General features: G+C 35.0%; 1 protein-coding gene and 1 pseudogene across 1 annotated transcript in view; both read left to right on the top strand.

The window, feature by feature from the left end:
- ADGB (androglobin) overlaps positions 1 to 25,826 on the top strand; it is a 234,675-nt gene that overhangs the window by 29,918 nt on the left and 178,931 nt on the right. Inside the window, exons 2-3 of the mRNA XM_025383011.1 lie at positions 11,675 to 11,837; positions 21,220 to 21,312. Of these exons, the coding sequence (XP_025238796.1) occupies positions 11,675 to 11,837; positions 21,220 to 21,312 (256 nt within the window). The remainder of the gene's footprint in view (positions 1 to 11,674; positions 11,838 to 21,219; positions 21,313 to 25,826) is intronic.
- LOC112623909 lies at positions 16,167 to 16,322 on the top strand (annotated as a pseudogene).

Here is a 25,826-nt window from a genome sequence, read left to right as displayed (position 1 = left end):
CAGCCTACAGAACCATGAACCAATTAAACCTCTTTTCTTTATAAATTACCCAGTCTTCAGTGTTTGTTGGTAGCAATGCAAGAATGAACTAATCCAGTTAGATCTTGTTTATTTAAATTAATTTGACACTCTGTTCTGTATATTGGGTTAAATTACATTTAATGTGATTATTAATATTGCTAAAACTGTTTAAATTTATCATTTTGCTATTCATTTTCTTTTTGTCTCCCTTTCTTGTGTTCTTATCATTTTATTCCTCTGCTATATTCTGGATAGATTATATTTTTAAAATTCTACTTTCTCCTGTATTGACTTTTTGCTATATCTATTTTTTTTTGTTATTTTGGGTGTTTCTGTACAGTTTATAGTACATAACTTATCACATTCTACCCTCTTGTGATATTATATCAACTCACATAGAATATAAAAAACATTATAATTGTACACTTATCAACTCCAAGCACTGTGGTATTATCATCATATATTTGATGTTATGTATATTATAAACCTCATATTACATCATCCATTTATGTAAGCAGTTAATTGTATTACAAAGATAATTTTAAATAAAATAACTTGTATATTTTGCCATGTATTTACTAAATAAAATTCTCTTTATTTTTTTGGCAGATCCATATTTCCATCTGCTATCATTTTTTCTGCCTTGAGGCCTCCTTTTATGTTTTTATTCTGTTAACTATTTTCTGCTGATGAATATTTTTAGCTTTTATATGCCAGAAAATAAAGCACTTTATGTCACTTTTGCTTTTAGTAGACATTTTCAATAGCTGTAGAATTTTAGTATGACAGATTTCTTCTTATCTTTCAGTTATTTAAAGATACTGCCCATTATCTTTTCATTTGCATTATGTTTTAATGAGAACTTTGCTGTTCTTCTTTTCTTTTTTCCTCTGCATGTAATGTTTATTTTTTCCTTTAACTGTTTTTAAAATTTTCTTTTTACCACTGTTTTTAAGTTATTTCCTTATGTTGTAATTTGGCATGACTTTTTTCATCTTTCTCTAGTTTGAGTTTTATTGAAATTCTTAAATCTGTATTTTTATGGTTTTTGCAAATTTTTTAATGACCATTATTTCCTCAAATAGTGTTTTTTGTCTTTAATCCCTTCTTGGCTACAACAATTACACTTATATTCGACTACTTTATGTCAGAATATACTGATGCTCTGCTTATTTCCATTTTTTTTCTTTTGAATTATTTTTTATCTTCTAAAGTTCATTAATCACCTACAATGTCTAATCCATTAATACTCTTGTTGTGTGTTTTCTTTCTTCTCATTTTAGTTTTTATTCAAGGTATTTCAACCATTTTTTTATCTTCCGTGTCTCTACTTAACATTTTGAATATATGGAATACAGATATTAGTCTGGTGCAAAAGTAATTGCTGTTTTTGCCACAGCAATTACTTTTGCACCAACCGAATACAATAACTATTATCAGTATGATTGTAAGTTAATTCTGACACCTGTGTCGGTTATGTGTTTAAGTCAATCAATTGTTTTTGTTGTTGTTTTTTCTCTCCATTAGTCATATGTTCTTATTTTTTTATGCCTGGTAATTTTTTATTTTATGACAGACATTATGATTTTACCTTGTTGGATGCTGGATGTTTTTGTAGCCCTATAAATATCCTTGAGCTTTGAGCTAGGATACATTTAGTTGCTTAGAAACAGGTTGATTCTTTCATATCTTGCTTTTAAGATTTGTTACATGGAACCAGAATCATGTTTAATGTAGGGGCAATAATTCTCTGAATGAGGCAAAATACTTCTGCCTCTCTAGGTGAGGCAAGATACTTTTCCCAGTGTTCTGTGGGGCTGGGCACAGTAATACCAGTTCTGGTTCAGCATGAGTCCTCAAAGTCTCTCAGGTACTTTTTTTCCCCTGGCTTTGGGCAGCTTCCTCATGCACATGTGCTAACAAGTACTTTGCTAAATATTTGTGAATGACTCTTAAGATCTCAGGAGTTGTATCTGTGAAACTCTCTCTCTTTTAGGATCCTGTCCTTGAAAGTCTACCTAGATATCCCCCAGACACTCATCTCCTTCTGTATGCAAGAAATATGCTGGGATTTGCCTGTGTTACCTTGCAGTCTGAAAACTCTCTCAGGGCCATATACCGTGGCCGTTAAAAGGCTCACATCATTTGTTTCTCATCTTTCAGGGGCCAATGACGTGCATCATTTCATAACCATGTCTTTAGAATCAATTTCATGTATTTTGTCCAGATTTTGTGTTGTCTTAGGTGACAAAAATCCAGTCCTTGTGACTATAAGATGGAAGTGATATTCCTCAGGCTTATTTTTTTAATTTTATATTTGTTTTTAAATATTAAGATGAGAGATTTTAAAGTCGTATTTACAAGCATGTATTCACAACTAATATATCATAGGTTTGGATAGAAGTTTTTTATTAAATATGGAATCTCAAATTGAATATAAGTGGCATTATATATTATATTGTTAAAAATTATTTTTTTATTAGAAACATCTCCATATAAGAATTTCCGCTAGAAGAGTTCAACTTTCAGATCTGATGAAAATTACCTTAAATTGTTTTGAATTATTATCATTATTGTGCTCATTTTTAAGTTGTATTTCAATATCTATTTTCCTCAAGTTTCATATTTGAAACCACTAGTAAATATTAAATAATATATATCTAAGAATAAAATGTTTATCTCTATATAATGAGCAAAGTCAACATTGACTAGAAAACAAAGTTCAAACTCTTCAGCAAGGCCCTCAGTGAGGAGCTGCATGCCTACCTTTTGTTTTTCTGTAACCTTATCTCCTCTTCCCTGCGTTATACTATAAGCTTGCATAGTACTGAACAGCTTATAGAACTCTGCACCTTTTCTGCTGTTTCTTGCCTCTGCACTGTCTTGTATGCTGTTCTTTTCTCCTAGTGATGCCCTTTCTGCCTTTTTTAACTTGGAAAATTTGTAGTTATGTTTTGAGGCATGTCAGATGCTATTTTCTGTAAGAAGTTTCTCCGAATTGCCTCACACTGGGCACAATGCCCCCCTCTTTATCACCTGGGAAGACATCCATCTCTGCACACATCATTTCATATTGAAATTATCTGTCTACCTGTTTGCATTCCTGAAAAATTCAAAAGCAGCTATTTGTATTTATGGGCTGGTAACCCCATTATCAAGCAGAATACTTGTCACAGAACAGGTATTTAGTAGGTGGTGTTAGAAATAAAAGAACTGTTGGTTGAGTGAGATTCTTTCTCATTCTGAGTGAGTATTTTTCTCAAATGTTTTAGAAACTTTATTTGTGTGTGATTTATTTATTTGATATACTTACTGTCTTTTCATAGTTTGAGTTTCTTCTTTTGCTTTGTAATTTTATTCTTTTAGTTCTTTTTTTGTAGATACTTTGAACTTGTGCATACTGTTCTCTGTCATGAGTTTGCATGACCTTCTAGGATGATCAGCTTTCTACCCATTGGTGAAATGCTGTTGGTATGCACTCCTGAAAAGGACAAGTTAGTTGTTATAGTATAGAAATACTTCCTTATCAGTTTACAAGCAGTTGCTTTTTAAAACTCTCTCAAATAATATTTCTATCCTGAACTCTGGCCTATCTCTGGGATCACCAGGACCTATACATAATTCAGCTACTAAATAGTATTAACTATTTAATAATAGTTAATTATAATTAATAGTTATAATAATGTGTAATATATAATATAGGGCTTATTTCACTGTGTTAAAATACAAGAGCAGAGTTCTTTCTGATTACTGGGTGCATTTACCATAAACATTTTAATTTGTTAAAATATTACCCTTTACCCCATTTAAGTCTTAAGTCTTAACATTGAGAGGTTGGACACTTTTCCGCTATGCTGGAAGTGCTATCTACCACTTATGGAGGTAGAGGGCTTCCTTGATCCTCAGTGATTGTCTTTTGGCCAGCCTGTATGTTTTACTGTGAAATCATAGAAAAGTGATACATATACCATAAACTATGGGGGGAGTTATGCCAATCTTAGTCCTAAACTAGGAATTTATCAGTAACTTTAACCACTTGTTCCTCCATGAAGCCTATTTCTGGCCTCCTAATATTTACAGGGTAATTATAGCTTCTTTTCTAGGATAGACAGAGACATTTAAGCTTGGCTTGCCACTTTTCAAATCCATTTCCCAGTACCTACTTGGGGATTACCCTATTTCTGGCCCCAACCTGCCCTATAGGCTCTTTCTGTAATTAGTCCACTAATATTTGTCAATGGCTTTTCAGTCTTGATCACTTCTTTCATTTATGCTTGCTTTCTTTTCTCCAGGAGCACCTTCATATTTTATATTTCTACTCTAGAAAGCGATCCTCTTGGTAGCCATTTGAAAAATTTCCTCCCTTCAAATCTCACTTTGCTTTGGAATATCCCATATTGGTCATTTGGAATGTAGAGATTTTACATAAATTACTAACTTTTACTGTTTTGAAAAAAATGGTAACTATCCACAAATCTGTATTATACACAGATTTCTAGTCTCTCCTGAAAGGGTTAGTGAAGCTCCTGGTGTCTCAATAACATTTAAACTCATTGTATGTGGAAGGGCCTTTAACCTTATACTTTTATAATATATTGTTTTTGAACTTTTTAATACAATTTGCAATTTTAATGAATTAAATAATTTACTAGTATCTGGGCATGTTGCTATGTAAATAAATTAACTTTGTGAGTAACTCTGATTTTTCAGTTATTTCAGGTTTGAATTTTCTTAAATTCAGTAACATTTATTTCCCTGTGTTGCCAGTTCCTAAATCTTCCTGGATTACTTTCATGTTGAAAAATCATCTTATTCTCAGAATTAATGAGACCAGAATAATGCACTTTGAATACTTAAAAGATTCCAATTGTGCTAGAGCAGTGGGCATATTCTGCCAGTGGACTTCAAAGGCAACGGTGCTGAGAGTTTCAAAAGCAAGAGTTTACATGGTCATTTGAAGTCCACACTATACTTCACCTTGAGCTGCATTTCAGCTTTGTTTACATTGTATGTATAACACTGTAGGTGATCTATTGGGCTAGTATGAGACATCTCTAATGAGAGTCTTTTTAAGTAACCTTCAATATAGACGGACACATATTTGATGCATTACAAGGAAAGTAGGCCAATTAGAGATAAAGCTTAATAGCTTCAAGGAGGGAGCTGGAAGATTTACTTACACTTGACAGTGAAGAAGCAAAACATAATCTTAGTAAAACCCTTATATTTAAGAAATGATATCTTCCTTTAAATAAATAGATTTTCAGATTTTGAGCTTCACAAATGAAGTAATTTTATCCTGGTTTTGATGGACAAAATCATCAATTTCTTTTTATCTGTAGGCTTGTATCAATACTCTATAAAACAGGAGATATTGTAATATGCTAATTTATGCCTTGATTTTTCCATTAATACTATGAAAAAAGCTTCATTTTTCCCTGAAAACTATTCTAGTCACCCTTACTCCTTTATAATACATTCTTACATGCTACTTAGGAACTCTCTTTAACAATGTATAAATTTTCAGACTTTCGTTTCTAGGATGATAGTAGATTAATATTTTAAAAGAATAACACTACCTATAAATGTGTCTATAAAGAAAGAAAAGCTGGCTAGGTGCTGTGGCTCATGCCTGTAATCCCAGCACTTTGGGAGGCCAAGACAGGTGGATTATCTGAGGTCAGGAATTCGAGACCAGCCTGGCCAACATGATGAAACTCCATCTCTACTAAAAATAGAAAAAATAGCTGGGCATGCTGGCAGGTGCCTGTAGTCCCAGATACTCGGGAGGCTGAAGCAGGAGAGTTGCTTGAACCCGGGAGGCAGAAGTTGCAGTGAGCCGAGATCACACCATTGCACTCCAGCCTGGGTGACAAGAGTGAAACTCCGTCTAAAAAACAAACAAAAAAAAAAAAAAAGAGAGAGAAAGAAAGAAAGAAAGGAAAAGCTGAGCAGGATCACACATGCTTGTAGTCCTATATACTTGGGAGGCCAAGGTGGAAGGATCATTTGTGCCTGGGAGTTGGAGGCCAGCCAGACAAAATACTAAGGCCATAAAAAAAAAGAAAAGAATACAAATACTTATAAATATGTATACAAAGAATAAAAGCCAGGCATGTTGGCACTCCCTGCTACTTGGGAGGTTGAGGTGGGAGCATCATTTGTGCTCAGGACTTACAGACCAGCCTGGGCAACACAGTGAGACCCTGCTTCTTAAAAAACAAACAAACAAACAAAAGAAGAATAAGGATCTTCAGGATCCAGAAGTGAAGAGAAAAATTGATGATTGGAGTGCCATGGCTCTGAGGGAAGTCCTATCAGTCTTAAAAAATTGGAATCTTTTGTTTCAATATATACAGGACATGGTCTTGTGCCCAAATGAGGAAAAGAAGTATTCCAACCTTAGATGAAAATATGGCTTTCATAGGTGGGAACTGAACAATGAGATCACTTGGACTCGGGAAGGGGAACATCACACACCGGGGCCTATCATGGGGAGGGGGGAAGGGGGAGGGATTGCATTGGGAGTTATACCTGATGTAAATGACGAGTTGATGGGTGCTGACGAGTTGATGGGTGCAGCACACCAACATGGCACAAGTATACATATGTAACAAACCTGCACGTTATGCACATGTACCCTAGAACTTAAAGTATAATAATAATAATAATAAATAATAAAATAAAATAAAAGAAAAAAATGGAAAATGAAAAAAAAAAAAAGAAAATATAGCTTTCCGAGAGTTTAATCCTCTTTAAAGAGATGAATGAGAAAATCCACCTAAGCACAGAAAGATTTTAAGAAAGCTAACTTTTCACTGAGACTTGTGTAGGTTTGTGACTTGTTTTTACATTATCTATGGGTTCCTGGATGGCTTATTCATTTAGGGTTTCTGACAGAAGAAAACTCAATGTTATATTGGAAGAACATCTTCTCAACACAGGATTGCTTTGGAGGAAGAGGATTGGAGGAGAAGAAAACCCTGATAAGTATAAGTTCATAATTAAAGAATATACAAAATATTGGCAGAAGTCACAACAAACAAGAGAAACAAAAATGGAAAGTTTAGGACAATAGAAGAATAATCTGTAGTATAGCATACAAGTGCTTATAATGATTAAAGATATGAAAGAGGAAATCCAAATCCTAAGAGTATAATTGCACTCTTTATTTGAGCCAATGCTATAGTATCAAAAAAAACAAATCTCATTGACTTAATACTACAAAGAATATTTCTCATTCATACCAGAGTGTGACCAGGTATGTAGTGCTGGCTTTGCATGTGCTGAATAAGAGTTCCTGACTCCTTTCATTTTGTGTTATAACCATTTTGTAAGGTGTCCTCATAGGACTCAGGCAGACATTGAGCAGGAAGAGAAGGAGAAGTATCTCACAGAATGTTTATGAACCCAAAGCTGGAATACAACATAACTTAGTGCTAACCAAATTGCAAAAGAAATGGAAACAGGATCGGTAGGCCTCTGGTCAATCTCTACCTACATATAAAAATTTGACAGAGTTTCAATTAGATATTACCAGAAATGTAAATTGTAGGCATTCGTTGTTTCATTTCATATAAATGGATGTTACAGAGATAGATTTATTACTTTGTCCAGGTACCATCCCAGTTACTGGCGATGGAGGAAATGAACAAAAAAATCCCATGTTCCTACCACAGTAGAGTTTACAAATCCTACTTATGGAGGCACACAGTGAGCACATAAAGGATTAGTGAGAGTATTGAGTGGTATAAAAATGGAGCAATATGAAATGATGCAGAGAAGTGTGCCTTGCTATAATAGGGTGTTCAGGAAGGTCCTCCTCTAGCCCTCACCTCCAGTAGGTGATATTTGAGAGACATTTCCCTGTTGCTAAATTCAACATTTAGTTGTTTTCACTTTATCATGCTTGGTCTGTTAGCTGCATTTAGGTCTCCTGCTCATGTCCTCATTTAAAAAAAAAAAAAAGCTTCACTTGGTTTCCAAGGTATAACCTTCCACTGTGTTTGTCCTACCTCAGTATATTAGTTTCTTATGGCTGCTGGAATAAAATATCACAAACTTAATGGCTTCAAACCACACACATGCATTGATAAATTCATTTGGAATTCTCGAGGTCACAAGTCCAAAATGGGTCTTACTGAGCTACCAACAATGTTTCAGCAGGGCTGCCTTCCTTTCTTTTTTTTTTTTTTTTTGAAACGGAGTCTCGCTCTGTGGCCCAGGCTGGAGTGCAGTGGCCGGATCTCAGCTCACTGCAAGCTCTGCCTCCCGGGTTCACGCCATTCTCCTGCCTCAGCCTCCCCAGTAGCTAGGACTACAGGCACCTGCCACCTCGCCCGGCTAGTTTTTTTTGTACTTTTTAGTAGAGATGGGGTTTCACCGTGTTCGCCAGGATGGTCTCGATCTGCTGACCTCGTGATCCACCCGTCTCGGCCTCCCAAAGTGCTGGGATTACAGGCTTGAGCCACCGCGCCCGGCGTGCCTTCCTTTCTATAGGCTCTATGAGAAAATCCACTTCCTTGCCTTTCCACCTTCTGGAACTTGATCACATTCCTCAGCTTGTGGCCACTTTTCCCTGTCTTCCAAACCCAGCAATTTTCCCTTTTTGCTTTCTTCAGTAGTCACTTTTCCCTCTAACCTCCTCTGACTCCTTCTTCCACTTTTGAGCACTCTTGGGGGTTACACTGGGACCCCCAGATAATCCAGGATAATCTCCCCATGTCAACATACTTAATCACATCTACAAGCTCCCTTTTTCCATGGAGAGTAACATACCCACAGCTTCCAGGGACTAAGATATGTATGCATTTGAAGTACGAGTTGGTGGTTATTCTGTCTACCACATTCAGGGACTGCTTTCTTTTCTCAGTGTTCACAGTTATTTCCTCCTTATCTCTCTGACCCTTACGTATAGAGTACCAGGGCAGAAATACAACTCCGTTGATTACTAGAGTATTGAAATATTTTTATATTCCTCGGTAGGTAGTCTTAACAATTACCAATAACTCTTGAGTTCCAGACATTTCTGCCTTTTGCCCTAGGTCCCTGACTTGCCCTGAGGACTTTAAATCTTTGCTCCTGCTACATAAAATACAGAATAAATGTCTGGCTTAGTTGGAGGCTTTGAAGACACTGAACCAGCATTGTGGTCGGGGTCAATTTAGAATTGTTCTTGCTCAATCTATACCAGCTGTTAGCATCCCTGGGTGTGCCCCTTCCTTAAGTAGTTATTTTCTTGATGATTTCATCCAGTCTTAAGACTTTAAATACCACCTAGATGTTGATTACTCTCAAAGTTTCACTTGTTGTCCAATTTTTCTCCCAAACTTTAGAATCTGACATCTAATTACCTACTCAGTATCCTCAAGGCTGTATTTTTGGCATCTAAAGCACAATCTCATTTATCAGTGCACTGCTGTTTTATGCCCCCTGCCTCAATTTTTCTCCATATCATGGTCTTCTGTCTGTAAGGAAATATCAACTCTGTCTGCTTTCTCTATCTTAAAGTATAAGCAGAATCTATTTCTTGCCTTCTCTTCAGTTACCAAACCAGTCCAACCCCCCCTTAGCTCTCTCCTCTTAATTCAAAGCCTTCTACATTGTCTCCCTTCTTCCTTTAGTCTTTCTCAACATAGCAGCAAGAATGATCATCAAATTCTAATAATACCATTTTGGACCCCTGCTCAGAACCATCCTTTGGCTTCTTATCTCACTCAGAGTAAAGATCCTTCCCCTGGCTTAGGTAACTTTGACAATCTTCTCATGTAGTAGCTGTCTGCAATCAACTTCCATTGCTTTTCTTCCCATTCACACAGCTTAAGGCATACTGACATCCATATTATTCTTAAACTAAGTCAGGATGCCCTCTGCATCTGGAATACCCTTCCTTCCTGTATCTGAAGAATTCTTTGATGGATAGTCATATAGCTTGATCCCTCACTTTCTTTCATTATTAAAATATTACTTTACTATAGACATTCTCTTTAACCACTGTTTTAAAAATTGAGTACCTTACCAGTTCGCCTGTACTGTGTTATATTTCCCCTTAGGAGTTTCATGTTTGGATACAATCACACACCTCATAGCAACACTTTGGTCACTGATGAGCCTCATATATGAGAGTGGACATCTAGTAAGCTAAGGTTAATTTATTATTGAAGAAAGAAGTTTTTTTAACAAATTTAATGTAGCCTAAGTGCACAATATTTATGAATTATTCAGTAGTGTACAGTAATGTCCCAGGCCTTCACAGTCACTCTCAAATCACTGACTCATTAACAGCAACTTCCTGCAAGCTCCACTCATGGTAAGTGTGCTATACAGGTGTACCATTCTGTTTTAACTTTTATGCTACATTTTCACTGTATTTTTCTATGTTTAGATGTGCTTAGATACACAGATGCTTACCATTGTGTTACAGCTGCCTGCAATATTCAGGACAGTAACAGCTGTAGAGGTTTATAACTTAGGAGCAATATACTGTACCATACAGCCTAGCTGTGTTGCAGGCTGTATCCGTTGTGTAGTATGCTTACTAGGTTTGTATAAGCACACTCTATTGTTTGAAGAATAACAAAATTGCCTAACAATGGATATCTTAGAATGTATCCTTGTTGATAAGCAATGTATTACTGTATATTGTATATTTTACTTAATTTAAGATATTTAATTTGTATCTAGAACCCACTAGAATATAAGCTGTATAGATATTTTAGTCTGATTTTTTAACTGCTTATCCCATGGTCTATAGGCAGTGTTCTAGCCTCACAAGTAGTTAAAAACTTGAAAACTGAATAATATTCCTATTTTACACTTTAAAAATCATGAAAATGAACAAAAAGTAGCATTCAAGGTTTAGTAATATGGAAACTGTAATACACATATATTTAAAGTCGGAAACAAGCCCAACTTTTCGGTAGAAAATTAGTCAAAATCTATCACAAACCTTAAATATGCATACACTTTGGAATAGGAAGTCTCCTCATTAAAATCTATCCTAACAAAATAATGTGAATGTACACAAAGATTTTGCAGTAAGAACAACCACCATAGTCTTGTTTATGAAAGTGAAAAATTTAAAAATTTTAAAAATTGACTCCCCCAAATTTCCAAATATAGAAGCTTAGTTAAATGAAATGAGGTATATCAAACAAGAGGATCTTGTACAATCCTTAAATTAGCATTTAGATAAACATTTAGAACATGAGAAATATTAACAATATGCTGATAAGTGGTACAAACCGGTTTATACAAAGTATATGCAAAATGATTTAATTTTTGAAAAAATACATATAGATTGATAGATATATAGACAAGATTCTATATATCAGCATGAGAAGATAGCTATTTATCAACTATATGTTGTCTGTGTTTATGATATTTGATAATACTGTATATCATTTTTTAAAAATTCTTGCTTTAGTAAGTAGGGACTAAGACTCCACTTTAGTTTATGTGATAAACTCTTTGGGGTTATTTCAGTCTTTAGAACCTTAACATGTAGAAGCTGCCTAGCCATAAGTATGATTGTATTAAAAATGTAGTTAGTATGACTCAGCTGAGAAGACAGATTTATGTTATGCAGTTACTCCAATATTTGACCTCAGAGATTTTAATTAAACCTAATCTACCACTCTCTGTCTCTGTCTAGTTTCTATCTTTTTGGCAGTAATGTACAACCTGGTTCTATTGAACAAAAGAAGGGCAAATTCCCAATCTGGCCAGAGTGGAGTGAAGCTGACATAAATTCAGAAAAGTGGGATGCAGGCAAAGGTGCAAAAGAAAAGGACAAAACAGGAAAAAGCCCTGTATTTGTAAGTAGATGTGAATGTGACTAGGTTTCATTTTGGTTTTTAGTTTTATAATGGAATGAGATTTGTAAACATAAGAGGGTATTCATTCTTCTCCACAATCTCCATTCAAAAGGGAAATTTTGTATTTATCTATTGGCCCCACCTCCCAACACTCCCACTCTGTCTTTCCAAGCCTTAGACCTGAGCTTCGGTGAATCATATTTGGGTAAACTGGAAGAAAGCGATGTGACCAAAGAATCATAATGAAATAAAGGAAAAATTAAGAGAGAAGGCAAGTTAGCCAGTGGACCTTGGACAGAGTTTGGAAACAGGCATTTATAAAGAGTGGTTTAGAATATGAAAATCCACAGTGGACTTGTAAGCTGTGACCTGGAGATAATAGGAAAGATAATTTTTCAAAAGAAATGTTACTGTGAGATGAAAACTGTATTCCTCCTACTATCTCCTCAAGATATGTGAATAAAGATCCTCACTGCTCTTCTTTTACTTTTTGTTACATAAACATGGCATGTCCCTGAGATTGGCGCTAAAATGTAGAATTTCTACATTTTCCAATTATATTACTTTAGGTTATTTTGCCTATTTAAAAATGTTTACTCTATTTCTAAAGACTTCAAAGTTGAGACTATGGGTCTGACTTGGCATTTAAAATATGATCTACTTATTGGGCGCAATAATTCATTTAAAAGTATTTATGGAAAACAATAGAAATTTCTAGACATAAATGTAAGTGCCAGAAGGGTTTAGTTGAATTTTGCATAAAGCGTTCTGAAATAGTAAATCTTAGGATGTATGTTTTGTTCACAAAATACTGTATCACAAATTGCATGATTCATATTGGTCAATTTGTTAACAAAAGGTATTCAGTAAAGGTGTTGCTGACTCTGTTAGCACCTAAACAATTTCCAAATTAGCAACATGTAAGGGAACAAATTCTTTGCACTACATCTAAAATGATTATGGGACTTCTAGATGCAGAGGGCTTTGAATTCTCTGGGTTCAAATGAAAATTGCCATATTCTATGTATTTTTTTCAGTGATTCAAAACTTATGGAGAGAGAGAAAGAGAGAGAGGGAGTATGTGTGGGTGCGGGTGTGTGTGTGTTTAGCCTTCAGAATTTACATCAGAAGGATAGAGTGTGCAAATCCTCAGCTGAGCAGTTGAACTCTGGAAAAGTTCTAGAGATGAGTCACTCTGAAGTCTGGAGAAACTACAGACGGGGAAAGGCAAAAGTGCTTGAAATTTTTGAAATAGGATATAAAAATAACTTTTTAGGGAGCTTGGAGAGCAAATATTCCTTCATCACACGACTGAAAAAGTTTTTGCAAATCCCTGGAAGGTTGGGGGTCAAATACTGGGATTTATCAGAGTTATTAAACCAAGGGCAAGTCTATCGGATGAACATTTATTGGAGGAAAATCAGAGATACTGGAGCACTAGCAAGTGTGACATCAGTGTGTTGGTCACCTGATGTCCATTTCATTTCGGGGCAGCATATGCAAATGAGGCTGCCTGACATTGGACCCCAAAGTAGATATGTGGCCCTTGTACTAAGGAGCTTTATAAAACTACATGGTTTAAAAAAGTACTAGGCCAACTCTTGCTGTGAACAGGGGCTATCCATTAGAATGTGACAATTGAGAACCTTAACCAATATCCTATTCTGTCACTTTAGCTTTCAAAAGTAGGAGAGCACTAGGTCAAACCAAAATGTAAAGTGGTAAAATCTAGAATAGAACCTTACTTTCCACTTCTGGTCTGTCACAATCTCACCCATGGCTCATGAAGCAGCAGTTCCTCCACTGGAGTGAGTCGTGGACAGTGTCCAAGCCTTGTGATTGCATCTGCATGAAACGGTTGCATGGTAGCTCTTAGCCCTGATTTGCAGTATCCATATTTTACTAAGATTAATTTCCTTAAGCATTCAACTATAGCAAGTACCCTTGGAGTTTTGCAGAAGGCCACATCCCTAGATGTGAGGCTAGTCATCAGGAAATCAGCCTCAGATAAATTCACTCTTTCCTCTAAGTCCAGAGAAAGGTCTCACTTCTTTAGCTAAGTGATGAGAACTAAAGAATGTGATGGGTGAATCAAATTGTGAATATATTATGCATTACTGTAAGGTCATTATAAGGGACACAGCTAAAGAAAAATAATGTGGAAAGATTATCGTTAACTTCTTAATGAGGGAGACCCAAATCCTGGGGAAAAGGGAACCACAACAAGGTCAGTTCCACATTCACCTTGTTCTTTATTTATTTATTTATTCCTCTCTCAAGTACATTTATTAATTCAAGACACGAAGATTAGGGATCAAGCACAAAGTAGTGTCCTGGGACCTGTGTCAGTTTCTTGAGCTGGAGAGACAGAGGATATTGCCTAGGACTGCTAAAGCAATCCAAACTTGAACCAAAACCCCAGGGCTAATGGCAGAGAAGCGATCTGAAAATTTTGGATATAATTTTATTTCAAGATATTTACTCAACTCCTAAACTATGTATGAAGGAAAAGCTATGGAGCAAATGAGTAAACAGCAGCAGCTTGAAGGTGAAGTAAAAAACGATTTAATGGTGCTTTGGAGACAAATTTAGGAACATCAAGGTAAAGGGACCCTGATAAACACTCCAGCTTTTTTAGACAGTGCACCAGACCAGCTAAGCATTCTGTATGAAGTAAGGGCAAACCAAATTTACACCAGCCCTACCAAATCCTGAAACCCAGTGTTGACTGGGTCAGGTACATCTTGTACTCTGCCTGCCAAAAGGAAGTAAAATTCTCCTCTCTAGAAGAAGACATCATTATCTAGAGCCCATATTAATTTTTGTACTCAGTGTATATCATTCATCAAAACTTATTAAGCATGTGAATTCTACCAGATGTACAAAGACAAGCTGGTACCATTCTTACAGAAACTATTCCAAAAAATTGAGAAGGAGATACTCCTCCGCAACTCATTCCGTGAGAACATTATCATCCTGGTAACAAAACATGACAGAGACACAACAACAACAAAAAACTTCAGGCCAGTATCCTTGCTGGACATTGATGTAAAAATCCTCAACAAAATGCTTGCCAACCAAATCCAGCAGCACATCAAAAAGCTAATCCACCATTATCAAGTAGGCTTCACTCCCAGGATGCAAGGTTGCTTCAACAGACACAAATCAATCAGTGTGATTCATCACATAAACACAACTAAAGACAAAAGCCACATGATTATCTCAACAGATGCAGAAACAACTTCTGATAAAATTCAACACCCCTTGATGTTAAGCCTTTTCCCATTTACAAAAAAGTGCAGCTCACTTCCTGCATTCATTTAATTTTACATAAACATACTCTTTGAGGCTGAAGCAAATCTGACTAATTTTCAATGTGAAAATAAAACATAAAAAGCTGTTCTTAGAGTTATTTCTAAACAGAACTTCTCTCTAATATTAATGTAACAGAAATGTATATGATGATCAGTATTTAATACTTTTCTTCATGTGATAAATTTCAAAGCACAGAATAACACAAAGTGGAACATCACATTCTGCAAAAAACAATGTATTTCTCTCCAGATATTATTGCCGTCCTTGCTGTTGTGCAAGCCTCAAACTTTGCAGTGATTACTTGGATTTCATTTCATTTCCCTGATATTGGTAGTAGGCTTTTGGGCAAAATGTCTTCCAGACAGGTGAAGATGTGTGGCATCATCAGAACATGGGTGACCTTGAAGATGTTGCTGCCCTGGGGTGTGATGCTTTTCCAGCATTCTTTTAATCAACAGGAGTCTGAGGTTTACCTGGTTAATCATGTGCTCAGGATTGTCCTTCTTGAACAGGATGTAGGAATTCAGTGCTTTGATGTTTAGAGGTGGTGAAAGAATTTCTTATACCAAACGTGTTTTATCTTGGAATAAACACTGCAACTGCAAGCACTGCTGGTGAGTATTCTCGGGGGCAAGTGGGAAATGGTTAAAAACTCTCAATAAACTAGGTATTGAAGGAACATACCTTGAAATAAAAAGAACTATCTATGAAAAACCCACAGCAAACATTATACTGAATGACAAGAGCTGGAAGCATTCCTCTTGAAAACTGGCACATGACAAAGATGCCCTCTCTCACCACTCCTATTCAACACAGTATTGGAAGTTCTAGCCAGAGAAATCAGCTAAGAAAAAGGAATTAAGGGCACCCTAATAGGTAGAGAGGAAGTCAAACTCTCCCTGTTTGCAGATGACATGATTCTATATCTAGAAAACCCCATAGTCTCAGATCAAAAGCTTCTTCAGATGGTAAACAACTTCAGCAAAGTTTCAGGATTTAAAATCAGTATACAGTGCTCACTTCAGCCATGCATATACTAAAATTGGAATGATACAGAAAGGATTTGCATGGCCCCTGCACAAGCATGGCCCTTGCACAAGCATGGCTCCTGCACAAGCATGGCTCCTGCGCAAACATGGCACACAAATTCGTGAAGAGGTCCATATTTTTAATTAATAATCTAACTTCGCAATTGAAATAATTAGAGAAGCTAGAACAAATTAATCCCAATGCTAGCAGAAGATGAGAAATAATGAAAATTATAGCTGAACTGAGGGAAAATGAGACAGGAAAAATAATTTCAAAGATCAACAAATCCAGGAGTTGTTGTTTTGAAAAAATTAGTAAAACAGACCACTAGCTAGACTAATAACAAAGAAAAGATACAAAATCCAAATAAACACAATTAGAAATGATGAAGGTAGTGTTACTACTGACCCCACAGAAATAAAAACAACTATCAGAAACGACTACAAACTCCTCTTCTACAAAACCTAGAAGAGATGGATAAATTGCTGGACACATACACCCTCCTAAGACTGAGCCAGGAAGATATTGTTTTCCTGAACAAACCAATAACAAGCTCTGAAATGGAATCAGTAATAAGGGGCCTACCAACTAAACAAAAGCCTGGCACCTGATGGATTACAGTTGAATTCTACCATATGTAGAAAGATGAGCTGGTACCATTTCTACTGAAACTATTCTAAAAAATTGAGAAGGAGGGACTCCTCCCAAAGTGATTCTATGAGGCCAGCAACATCTTGATAACAAAACCTGGCAGAGACACAACAAAAAATGAAAATGTCAGCTCAATATTCTTGATGAACATCGATGCAAAATTCCTCAACAAGATACTTGCAAATCGAATCCAGCAGCACATCAAAAAGCTAATCTACCATGATTAAGTACTCTTCATACCCAGGATGCAAGGTTGGCTCAACATATGCAAATCAATAAACGTGATTCTTCACATAAACAAAACTAAAGACAAAAACCACGTGAATATCTAAATAGATGAAGAAAAGGCTTTTGATTAAATTTGACACCACTTCATGTAAAAATCTCTTAATAAACTAGGTATTGAAGGATCATACCTCAAAATAATAAGAACCATCTATGACAAACCCACAGTCAACATTATACTGAATGGGTAAAAGCCAGAAGCATTCCCCTTTGAAAAGCACCATAAGACAAAGATGCCCTCGCTCACCACTTCTATTTAACATAGTATTGGAAGTCCTAGCCAGAGCAATCAGATAGGAGAAAGAAATAAAGTGCATCCAAGAAGAGAGGAAGTTAAACTATCTCTATTTGAAGACGACATAACTCCATATCTAGAAAACCCCATAGTCTTGTCCCAAAAGCTCCAGTAGCTGATGTTGCTATCGTTCAGCAAAGTTGCTGGATACAAATTCAATGTATAAAAACCACTAGTATCCCTATACACCAACAATAGACAAAATGAGAGCCAAATCAGAAAGGCAAGCCATTCACAATTGTCACAAAAGGAAGAAAATACCTAGGAATTCAGCTAACCAGGGAGGTGAAACAACTATACAAGCAGAACTACAAAACCGCTTAAACAAAACAGAAACAAACAGGAAAACATTCCATGCTCATAGATAGGAAGAATCAATATCATTGAAAAGGCTATACTGCCCAAAGTAATTTACAGATTCAATGCTGTCCCTATCAAAATACCAATGACATTCTTCACAGAACTAGAAAAAACTATTTTAAAGTTCATGTGAAACGAAAAAAGAGCCCGAATAGTCAAGGCAATCCTAAGGAAAAAAAAAAAAAGAAGAAGCTGGAGGAATCACGCAACCTGACTTCAAACCATACTATTATACAAGGCTATAGTAACCAAAACAGCATGGTACTGATTTGAAAACAGGCACATAGATGAATGAGGCAGAGTAGAGAGCCCGTAAGTAAGGCCACACATCTATGACCATCTGATCTTTGACAAAGCTGACAAAAACAAGCAATAGGGAAAAGCCTCCCCATTCAATAAACGGTGCTGAGATAGCTGGGTAGCCATATGCAGAAGATTGAAGCTAGACCCTGTTCTTACACCATACACAAAAATCAACTCACGATGGAATAAAGACTTAAATGTAAAACCCAAAACTATAAAAACCCTGAAAAACAACCTAGGCAATACCATAGCATCCTGGACATAGAAATGGGCAAAGATTTCTTGACGAAGCCACCAAAAGCAATTGCAACAAAAGCAAAAATTGACAAGTGGATCTGATTAAACTTAAGAGCTTCTGCACAGCAAAATAAACTATCAACAGAGTAAACAGACAAACTACAGAATGGGAGAAAACATTTGCAAACTGTACATTTGACCAAGGTCTAATATCCAGTATCTATAAGGAATTTAAACACATTTACGAGAGAAAAACAAACAACCACATTTAAAAGTGGGCAAATGACATGAACAGACCTGAACTTCTCAAAAGAAGTCATATGTGCAGCCAACAAGCATATGAAAAAAGCTCAATATTATTTATTATTAGAGATGCCATCTCACACCTATCAGAATTTGTATTATTAAAAAGCCAAAAAAAGTAACAGATGCTGGTGAGGTTATGGAGAAAAAGGAATGCTTATAGTTCAACCATTGTAGGAAGCACTACGTCAATTCCTCAAAGAGGTATAAGTAGAACTACCATTTGACCTAGCAATCCTATTACTGGCTATATACCCAGAGGGACATAAATCATTCTACCGTAGAGATACATGCATGTGAATGTTCATTGCAGCACTATTCACAATAGCAAAAAACATGGAAGCAACCTAAATAACCATCAATGACAGATTGAATAAAGAAAATGTGATACATATACACCATGGATACATATACACTATGTGTACGTATACACTGTGAAACCATGAGAAAGAACAAGATCATGTCTTTTGTGGGAACATGGATGGAGCTGGAGGCTACTATCTTTAGCAAACTAATGCAGGAACAAAAAACCAAATACCACACATTCTCACTTCTAAGTGGGAGCTAAATCATAAGAACTTATAAAGACCAAGAAGGAAACAACAGACACTGGGATCTACTTGATTAGGGAGGCTGGGAAGAAAGAGAGGCACAGAAAAGATAACTATTAGGTAGTAGGCTTAACAACCGGCTGATGAAATAATCTGTACAACAAACCCCTGTGACATGAGTTTACCTGTGGAACAAAGCTCCTCACATACCCCCAATTATAAAATAAAAGGTTTTTTTAAAAAATTACAAGATATGAAAAGAAATAGAACCAAGTGACTGAAAACCAAGAGGAGAAATCAAATAATAGAAATTGATCCATGAACACTTTAGATTTTGGCATTGTTAGATAAGGAACTTTAAAACAACTAAATATTTGCAATAAAGGAGGGGAAAATGATGTGAGAAAACCCCAGAAGTGTAGCAACAGCTCCTGGAAATTCAGTCAATTTTTCGATGATTCACTTTTGAGAATCTTGCCTGGATGTTGACATATGCTTTGTCTTCATTCAGATTATTCCAGGATCTTAAAGGTGACAATAAACTACATCTTCAGATAAACATATATACTTACAATGTTTGGACTGTACACAATGCCCTCAAATATAACCTGTTTCTCAGGCCACACCAGACTTAGGGTAAAAACATGATTACTATGAAAATCACAAAACAGTATTTATTTATCCCTGTCCTTATTAACTCAGGTGAAGCTTAGTTGCTCTTTATCCTGTACAGATAGTTTATATTCCTGAAGCAATTTCATTTATAACTTGGCAATTTTAATGTTATGTTTTATAAGAAGAACTCTGACATAGTACTTGCCTGAAGCACTTCTAACTTACTAGATTGCTAGCATTTGAGAGTATGCATTTGGATATTATTCTTTCTCCAGAGCTCACTAATTGACCCATAATAAGAGTTCAAAAATTAATGAATTAATTGCTTTCTTGGGCATTTATCTTAGATAAATGAAAACTTATGTTATGCAGGTGTTAACAGCAGCTTTATTGGTAATAGCCCAACCCTGGAAACAGCCCAGATGTTCTTCAATAAACAATTGGTGAAAAAACAAATGTCTATACATGAAATATTACTCGGCAATAAACAAAAACAAACTATTGATACCTGAAACAACTTGGATGAATCTCCAGAGAATTATACAGACAGAAGCAAAACCAATCCAAAGGATTTCATACTTCCTTACAATTATACCACATATGGTGTGATTTCATCTATATAACATTACTGAATGTTATATAGACATGTGGTATATAATGACAAAATTATAGAAATAGAGATCAGAGGAGTTTCTGCCAGGTGTTAGGGATGGGGTATGGGATAGGGAGTGGAAGCATAGGTATGGCTATGAAAAAGCATAGGAATGGTACTTGTGGTGATAAAATTGTTCTATATCTTGACCGTCTATGTCAATATCCTGGTTGTGATACTGCTTACAGTTTCACAAGATGTTACACTTGGAGAAATTGGGTAAAGGGAATACAAGAACCCATTGTATTATTTCATACAGCTGTATATGAATCTATAATTATCTCAAAGGAAAGAGATTAATTTTTAAAATTAATAAATGAAAATCAGATCAAACATCCAAGTTTTATTTATATATAATCTTGTTTATGACTCTAATAGTTGAAAATTAAATAAATATTTTTAAATCTTCTCCATTCAAGTAAAAAAATTTTTTCAATGGAGAATGTGGCCATGTCTGGCCCATCGTAAATTGCTTTCCTGCCATATCTAATTTATTTTCCAAAGCATCTCATGCTTGTTTGGGCTACCTCATATACAATCAAAATGCAGCTCAAAAATCAATGAGCATATTACATGTAATCAATGAGTATATGTAAATTACATACATTATTGTTAAATTCAGTATTTTTAAAATACTCCATGAATTAGCTCTTACGACAAGGACGCAAACTGCTTTGTAAAGGCTTATTGATTGACCAAATCAATTTATTTCTTTTTTATTAAAATTTAGTTGTTTTTATTTTAATAAAACAATATGGAGAAAAAACTCAATTTATTTTTATATAGCATTTTTTTGAAGACCCTGAAGGAAAGATTGAGTTACCACCATCGTTGAAAATTTATTCCTGGAAACGTCCACAGGATATTTTATTTAGTCGGGTAAGAAAGTTTTTTCTATTAAATAAAATACTTACTATGTGGATGTATTATCCTAGTGATAAAAATTGCATTTTTGTAATGATTTAGGGTAAGTTTCTCTTGTGGTATTCAGTAAAAAAAGTAATTGCTTTTTGGCAACTAATCAAAAATAAATGTTTATCAATATAGTTTAATATTTCTTGTACTGGCTTCTGAGATATTATTGAATTTTTGTTTAGAGCCTTTACTTTTCTTCTTCTCTCCAAAGTGTTACATTATCACTTAAAATGTTGTGTATGAAGTTATTCCTTAATTTCTGACTGACACACTTCTTTCTGCTTCTTTGCATGAACATTCATAGGATGGAGATCTGTTTTCTCCTGTGTTAATTAGCATTAATTTTCCGGCCCAAGAGTTTTGCACTTAGATATCTCTATTTCAGGGATTCTTGAAGCATTTTCCGGAGAACACATTAGTTTCTGGATCTCACACCCAACCACTTGAATCATATTGACTGGAACATCACTCAGTAAACTTTCATTTTTAAATAGCACTTATAGAGATTAAATCTTTAAACACACTGGTCTATCTTAATAACAGCCATGTTAGTTTGAATATATTTAGATTTTCCAAGGGTTAAATTACCACTAATGCCTTTGTCCTTCCTTGAATCTGCTATTATTTTCACCTAATTCATAGGAAACCAGTGGACGAAATGATTTAGAAGTAGTCAAATGATGGTAATAAACCTGATTGTTCTGTACGTTTGTGGAATCCATTAAAATTATGTATATATATAAAATTTATTTTATTCCTAAAAGTTTTAGCCTCATTAGAACTGCTACTAATTCAAGAAAATATAATATATCCATCATATTTTTCAAGTACTCTTACTAGTTGAGTAAATCAGATGAATCTAAATTCAAAGATTCACTAAAATGCAAAAATAATATTCTACCTGCCAGAGTATTTTTTGAATGCCTACTTATAAGATATTTGAAATAAAATAAATCAAATATATATGAACCATGCTTTTAAGTTACTTATAGTATTAGATAACATTGACATGAAGAATATAAATTCTGTGATATTAATATAATGTACTTAATATTAATGTGTTACTAACAATATTCAGTCTCTGCTCAATATAAGTACATGGTTTACATTTCATACAAATAACGGGTATGAATTGCACAAGATGATGCTGTTTTAAATTCGGATAAACATAAAAGTCTTTTTCCTGAGGTTCCCTTGGTCAAGGAGGTGGGTCTGCCCAGTAAGTTGGGGAAGCCTTAGGATTTTACTTTTTAGTATATATTCCCCCTTTCCTTTATGGGCAAGATGTGCCAGAGGCAGTATCAATGGTCAAGGTTTTATTTTGGTTCATATTAATGTCAGGCTGGTGTGACTACCTGTGCCAGGCCATCATGTTCCTTGGTGGCACCCCTCTGGCCAAGGGACTTAGAGTCTAAAGACTTACAGCCAATTACCCATTTTAGGCAAGATACGAATGGAGGTGGGCAGGTGTTTATTAATTATTAAAACCCTTTTAAGTAATATAAGAGCCAAAAATTAAAGTCAAAAAGCAAGGGTACCAAATTGACCTGTCTTTAAGTTTTATGCATTGAGCTATCAGCTGTTTAGGCATCTGTGTGCCCAGGAGGCAAGACTCTGTAACTTAACAGCAGAAGGATTAGTTAATAGCACCTGATAAGAAATCTTTCAGTGGGGTGAAGGTATTGATAGTAGTCCATGACTTGACTGGAAATTGTAAAAATATTTTGCAACCTTGTAGTGACTAATTTTTATACTTTTGATAAGTTTCAACAACAAATCTGAGACTTAATTTAGAAGAATTTAACTTCTGATGACATTTGTCAAAGATGTTAAAGGGCTCAAAACATTTGATCAAAACAGAATCACACGCTGGCTATGGTGGCTCATTCATGTAATCCCAGCACTTTGAACACTTTGGGAGGCTGAGGTGGGTGGATCATTGAGACCAGCTTGGCCAACATGGTGAAATTATGTCTCTGCTAAAAATACGAAAATTATCCAGGTGTGGTAATGCATGTCTGTAATCCCAGCTACCCTGGAGGCTGAAGCACAAGAATCACTCAAACCTGGGAGGCAGAGTTTTCAGTGAACTGAGATTGGACCACTGCACTACAGCCCAAGTGACAGAGCAAGACCCTGTCTCAAAAACAAACAAACAAACAAACAATAACAGAATCATGGGCCTGATAGTTAAAAGACTTTAAAGGCAATATAAAAGATTACATGAATGTAAAAACCTTAACTCTTTTTAATCTCAGAGTTTTATGTAATCAAAAATCTAATAATAATAACATAGGAATTATCTTGATAAAATATAAAATCTTATTTTTTTAAAGCCAGTTGCCCAAAAGGCAAAGAGAAATCTTTTTTAGTGTGATTGATTTTCCTTACGGAAAACCCATTTAGATAACCTGGAAGTCAAGTGTGATGAAAGAAAAAAATACTTGAATTGAATCAGACACAGGAAAAGTGTGTTCAAGGTTGTGAGTATAGTAGGGGAATACACAATTGTTAGTAACTGCATGAGAAGTTTTGTGATTTCACTGAAAAATTTAGACATATTTAAAAAGCCAAGAGTACAAAATCAAGTTATAGTTTTGGAAAACATTGCGTTTACTTTATACTTTATTGTATTACATTTATTTTATTTTTAAGATAAAACATTTTAGCATCAGGCCACAACAACAGCTAGAACCAGATGAAAAAAGTTACAGGATCTGATGAAAAAGCTGAAGGAGAAAGTTATCATCTCAGTCCTTCTGAAATGGACAAAGAGTTGAAAGCAGCAAAACAAACAACAAAGTTGAATTTTTGAGATATGATTCTGATAAGTTTTTAAAATAAATAATAGAATTTAAATAACAACTTATAGTAATTTTATTGAGCACAAATAAATACCTTAAGAAAACCTTTTTTTAACATAGGGGTCCAATTTTAGAAAGACTCTAGAAAATAATTTATGTACATTGTCACAACTGACACAGACCATATATGACATGTTTGGACTTTCTTGTTTTATGTGGTTTTCTTTTTTAAATAATAAGTCATTTTATTTTAGGCCAAAAATTTACCATCTAAGTTTTTACATAAAATTATTTTTTATAACCTTTTTTAACCAAAAATATACTTTCATATTTATATAAATACCTCTCTTTTATTTACTTTTTTTTTACTTTATTTTACTTTCAGAGATAGGATCTCACTATGTTGCCCAGGCTGGTTTTGAACTCCTGTACTCCAGTGATCGTGTTGTCTTGACCTCCCAAAGTGCTAGGATTACAAACATTAGCCACTGTGTCCAGCCACTGTATTAGTCCATTCTCACACTACTATAAAGACATACCTGAGACTGGGCAATTTATGGAGAAAAGAGGTTTAATTGACTCACAGTTCCACAGGCTGTATAGGAGGCATGGCTAGGGAGGCCTCAGGAAACTTACAATCATGGCAGAAGGTGAAGGGGAAGAAAGCACTTCTTCACATGGTGACAGGAGAGAGGGAGAGTAAGGGGGAAGTGCATAAGCTTTTAAACCATCAAATTTCACGAGAACTCCCTCATGATCAGGAGAGCAGCAAGGAAGAAATCTGCCTCCATGATCCAATCACCTCCCACTGTGCTCCTCCCCCAACATTTGGAATTACAATTCAACATTAGATTTGGATGGAGACACAGAGCCAAACCATATAAGTCACCTTTTTAAATAAAAAACTTGTAAATAACCCCTAAATTATATAAAATTATTTTTACATAAGAACACAATTTATGGAATTATATATTAACTAAAATTTATGGTTTTAGTAATGTTAAATTTTCATGAAAACCTAAGCAGCAAGAAATCCTTAACTATTTATCAGATGTTAGTATCTCATAAATGAAACCATTTTACAAATTTTAGAAACATGTATTTTTTTTATATTAAACCCTCTTTTAGTTGGAAATGACCCAGACATCCAATGAGCATCCAAAATAATTTTAAGATTTTAAATTACACAAAAAATCTTCCTCCAAGCATTTATCTCATTTTTATGTACTCTTTTTTAATTTTTAACAGTGTATAATAGATTAGTCTTGTAAACTGAGATATTAAACAAAGGTAGTCATCATTTAAAGTTTTTTTTCTAACCATTTATCAAGTCTGTGAACATTGGTTATTCACCTAAATAAGAATCTTAAAGTGAAATACATGGGCATTTTGCTGATAACTCAGAAGATTTAGTCATTTTTATTGAAACAACAATATTAAGTTAGTCTTATTTGTTTTAAAAAAAAGTCACACAAACAAAGATTGTTTTGTTTTTGGCTCGTTGATAGTCTCACAATCTTTGTGCCAAACTCTGACACCTTAAAATAACTAGCAGAGGCAAACATAAAACATATCTAGACAAAAATGTATGCTGATGATTCTGAAGACATTTTTAGTTTTATCTTATTAATTTTTTTTTTGAGACAAGATCTCAGTCTTGCCCAGGCTGGAGGG

This window comes from Theropithecus gelada, chromosome 4 (assembly GCF_003255815.1).
Source record: "Theropithecus gelada isolate Dixy chromosome 4, Tgel_1.0, whole genome shotgun sequence".
Taxonomy (NCBI): domain Eukaryota; kingdom Metazoa; phylum Chordata; class Mammalia; order Primates; family Cercopithecidae; genus Theropithecus; species Theropithecus gelada.
Note: the sequence above shows the minus strand (reverse complement) of the source record. Positions and strands in the feature narration are given on the sequence as shown.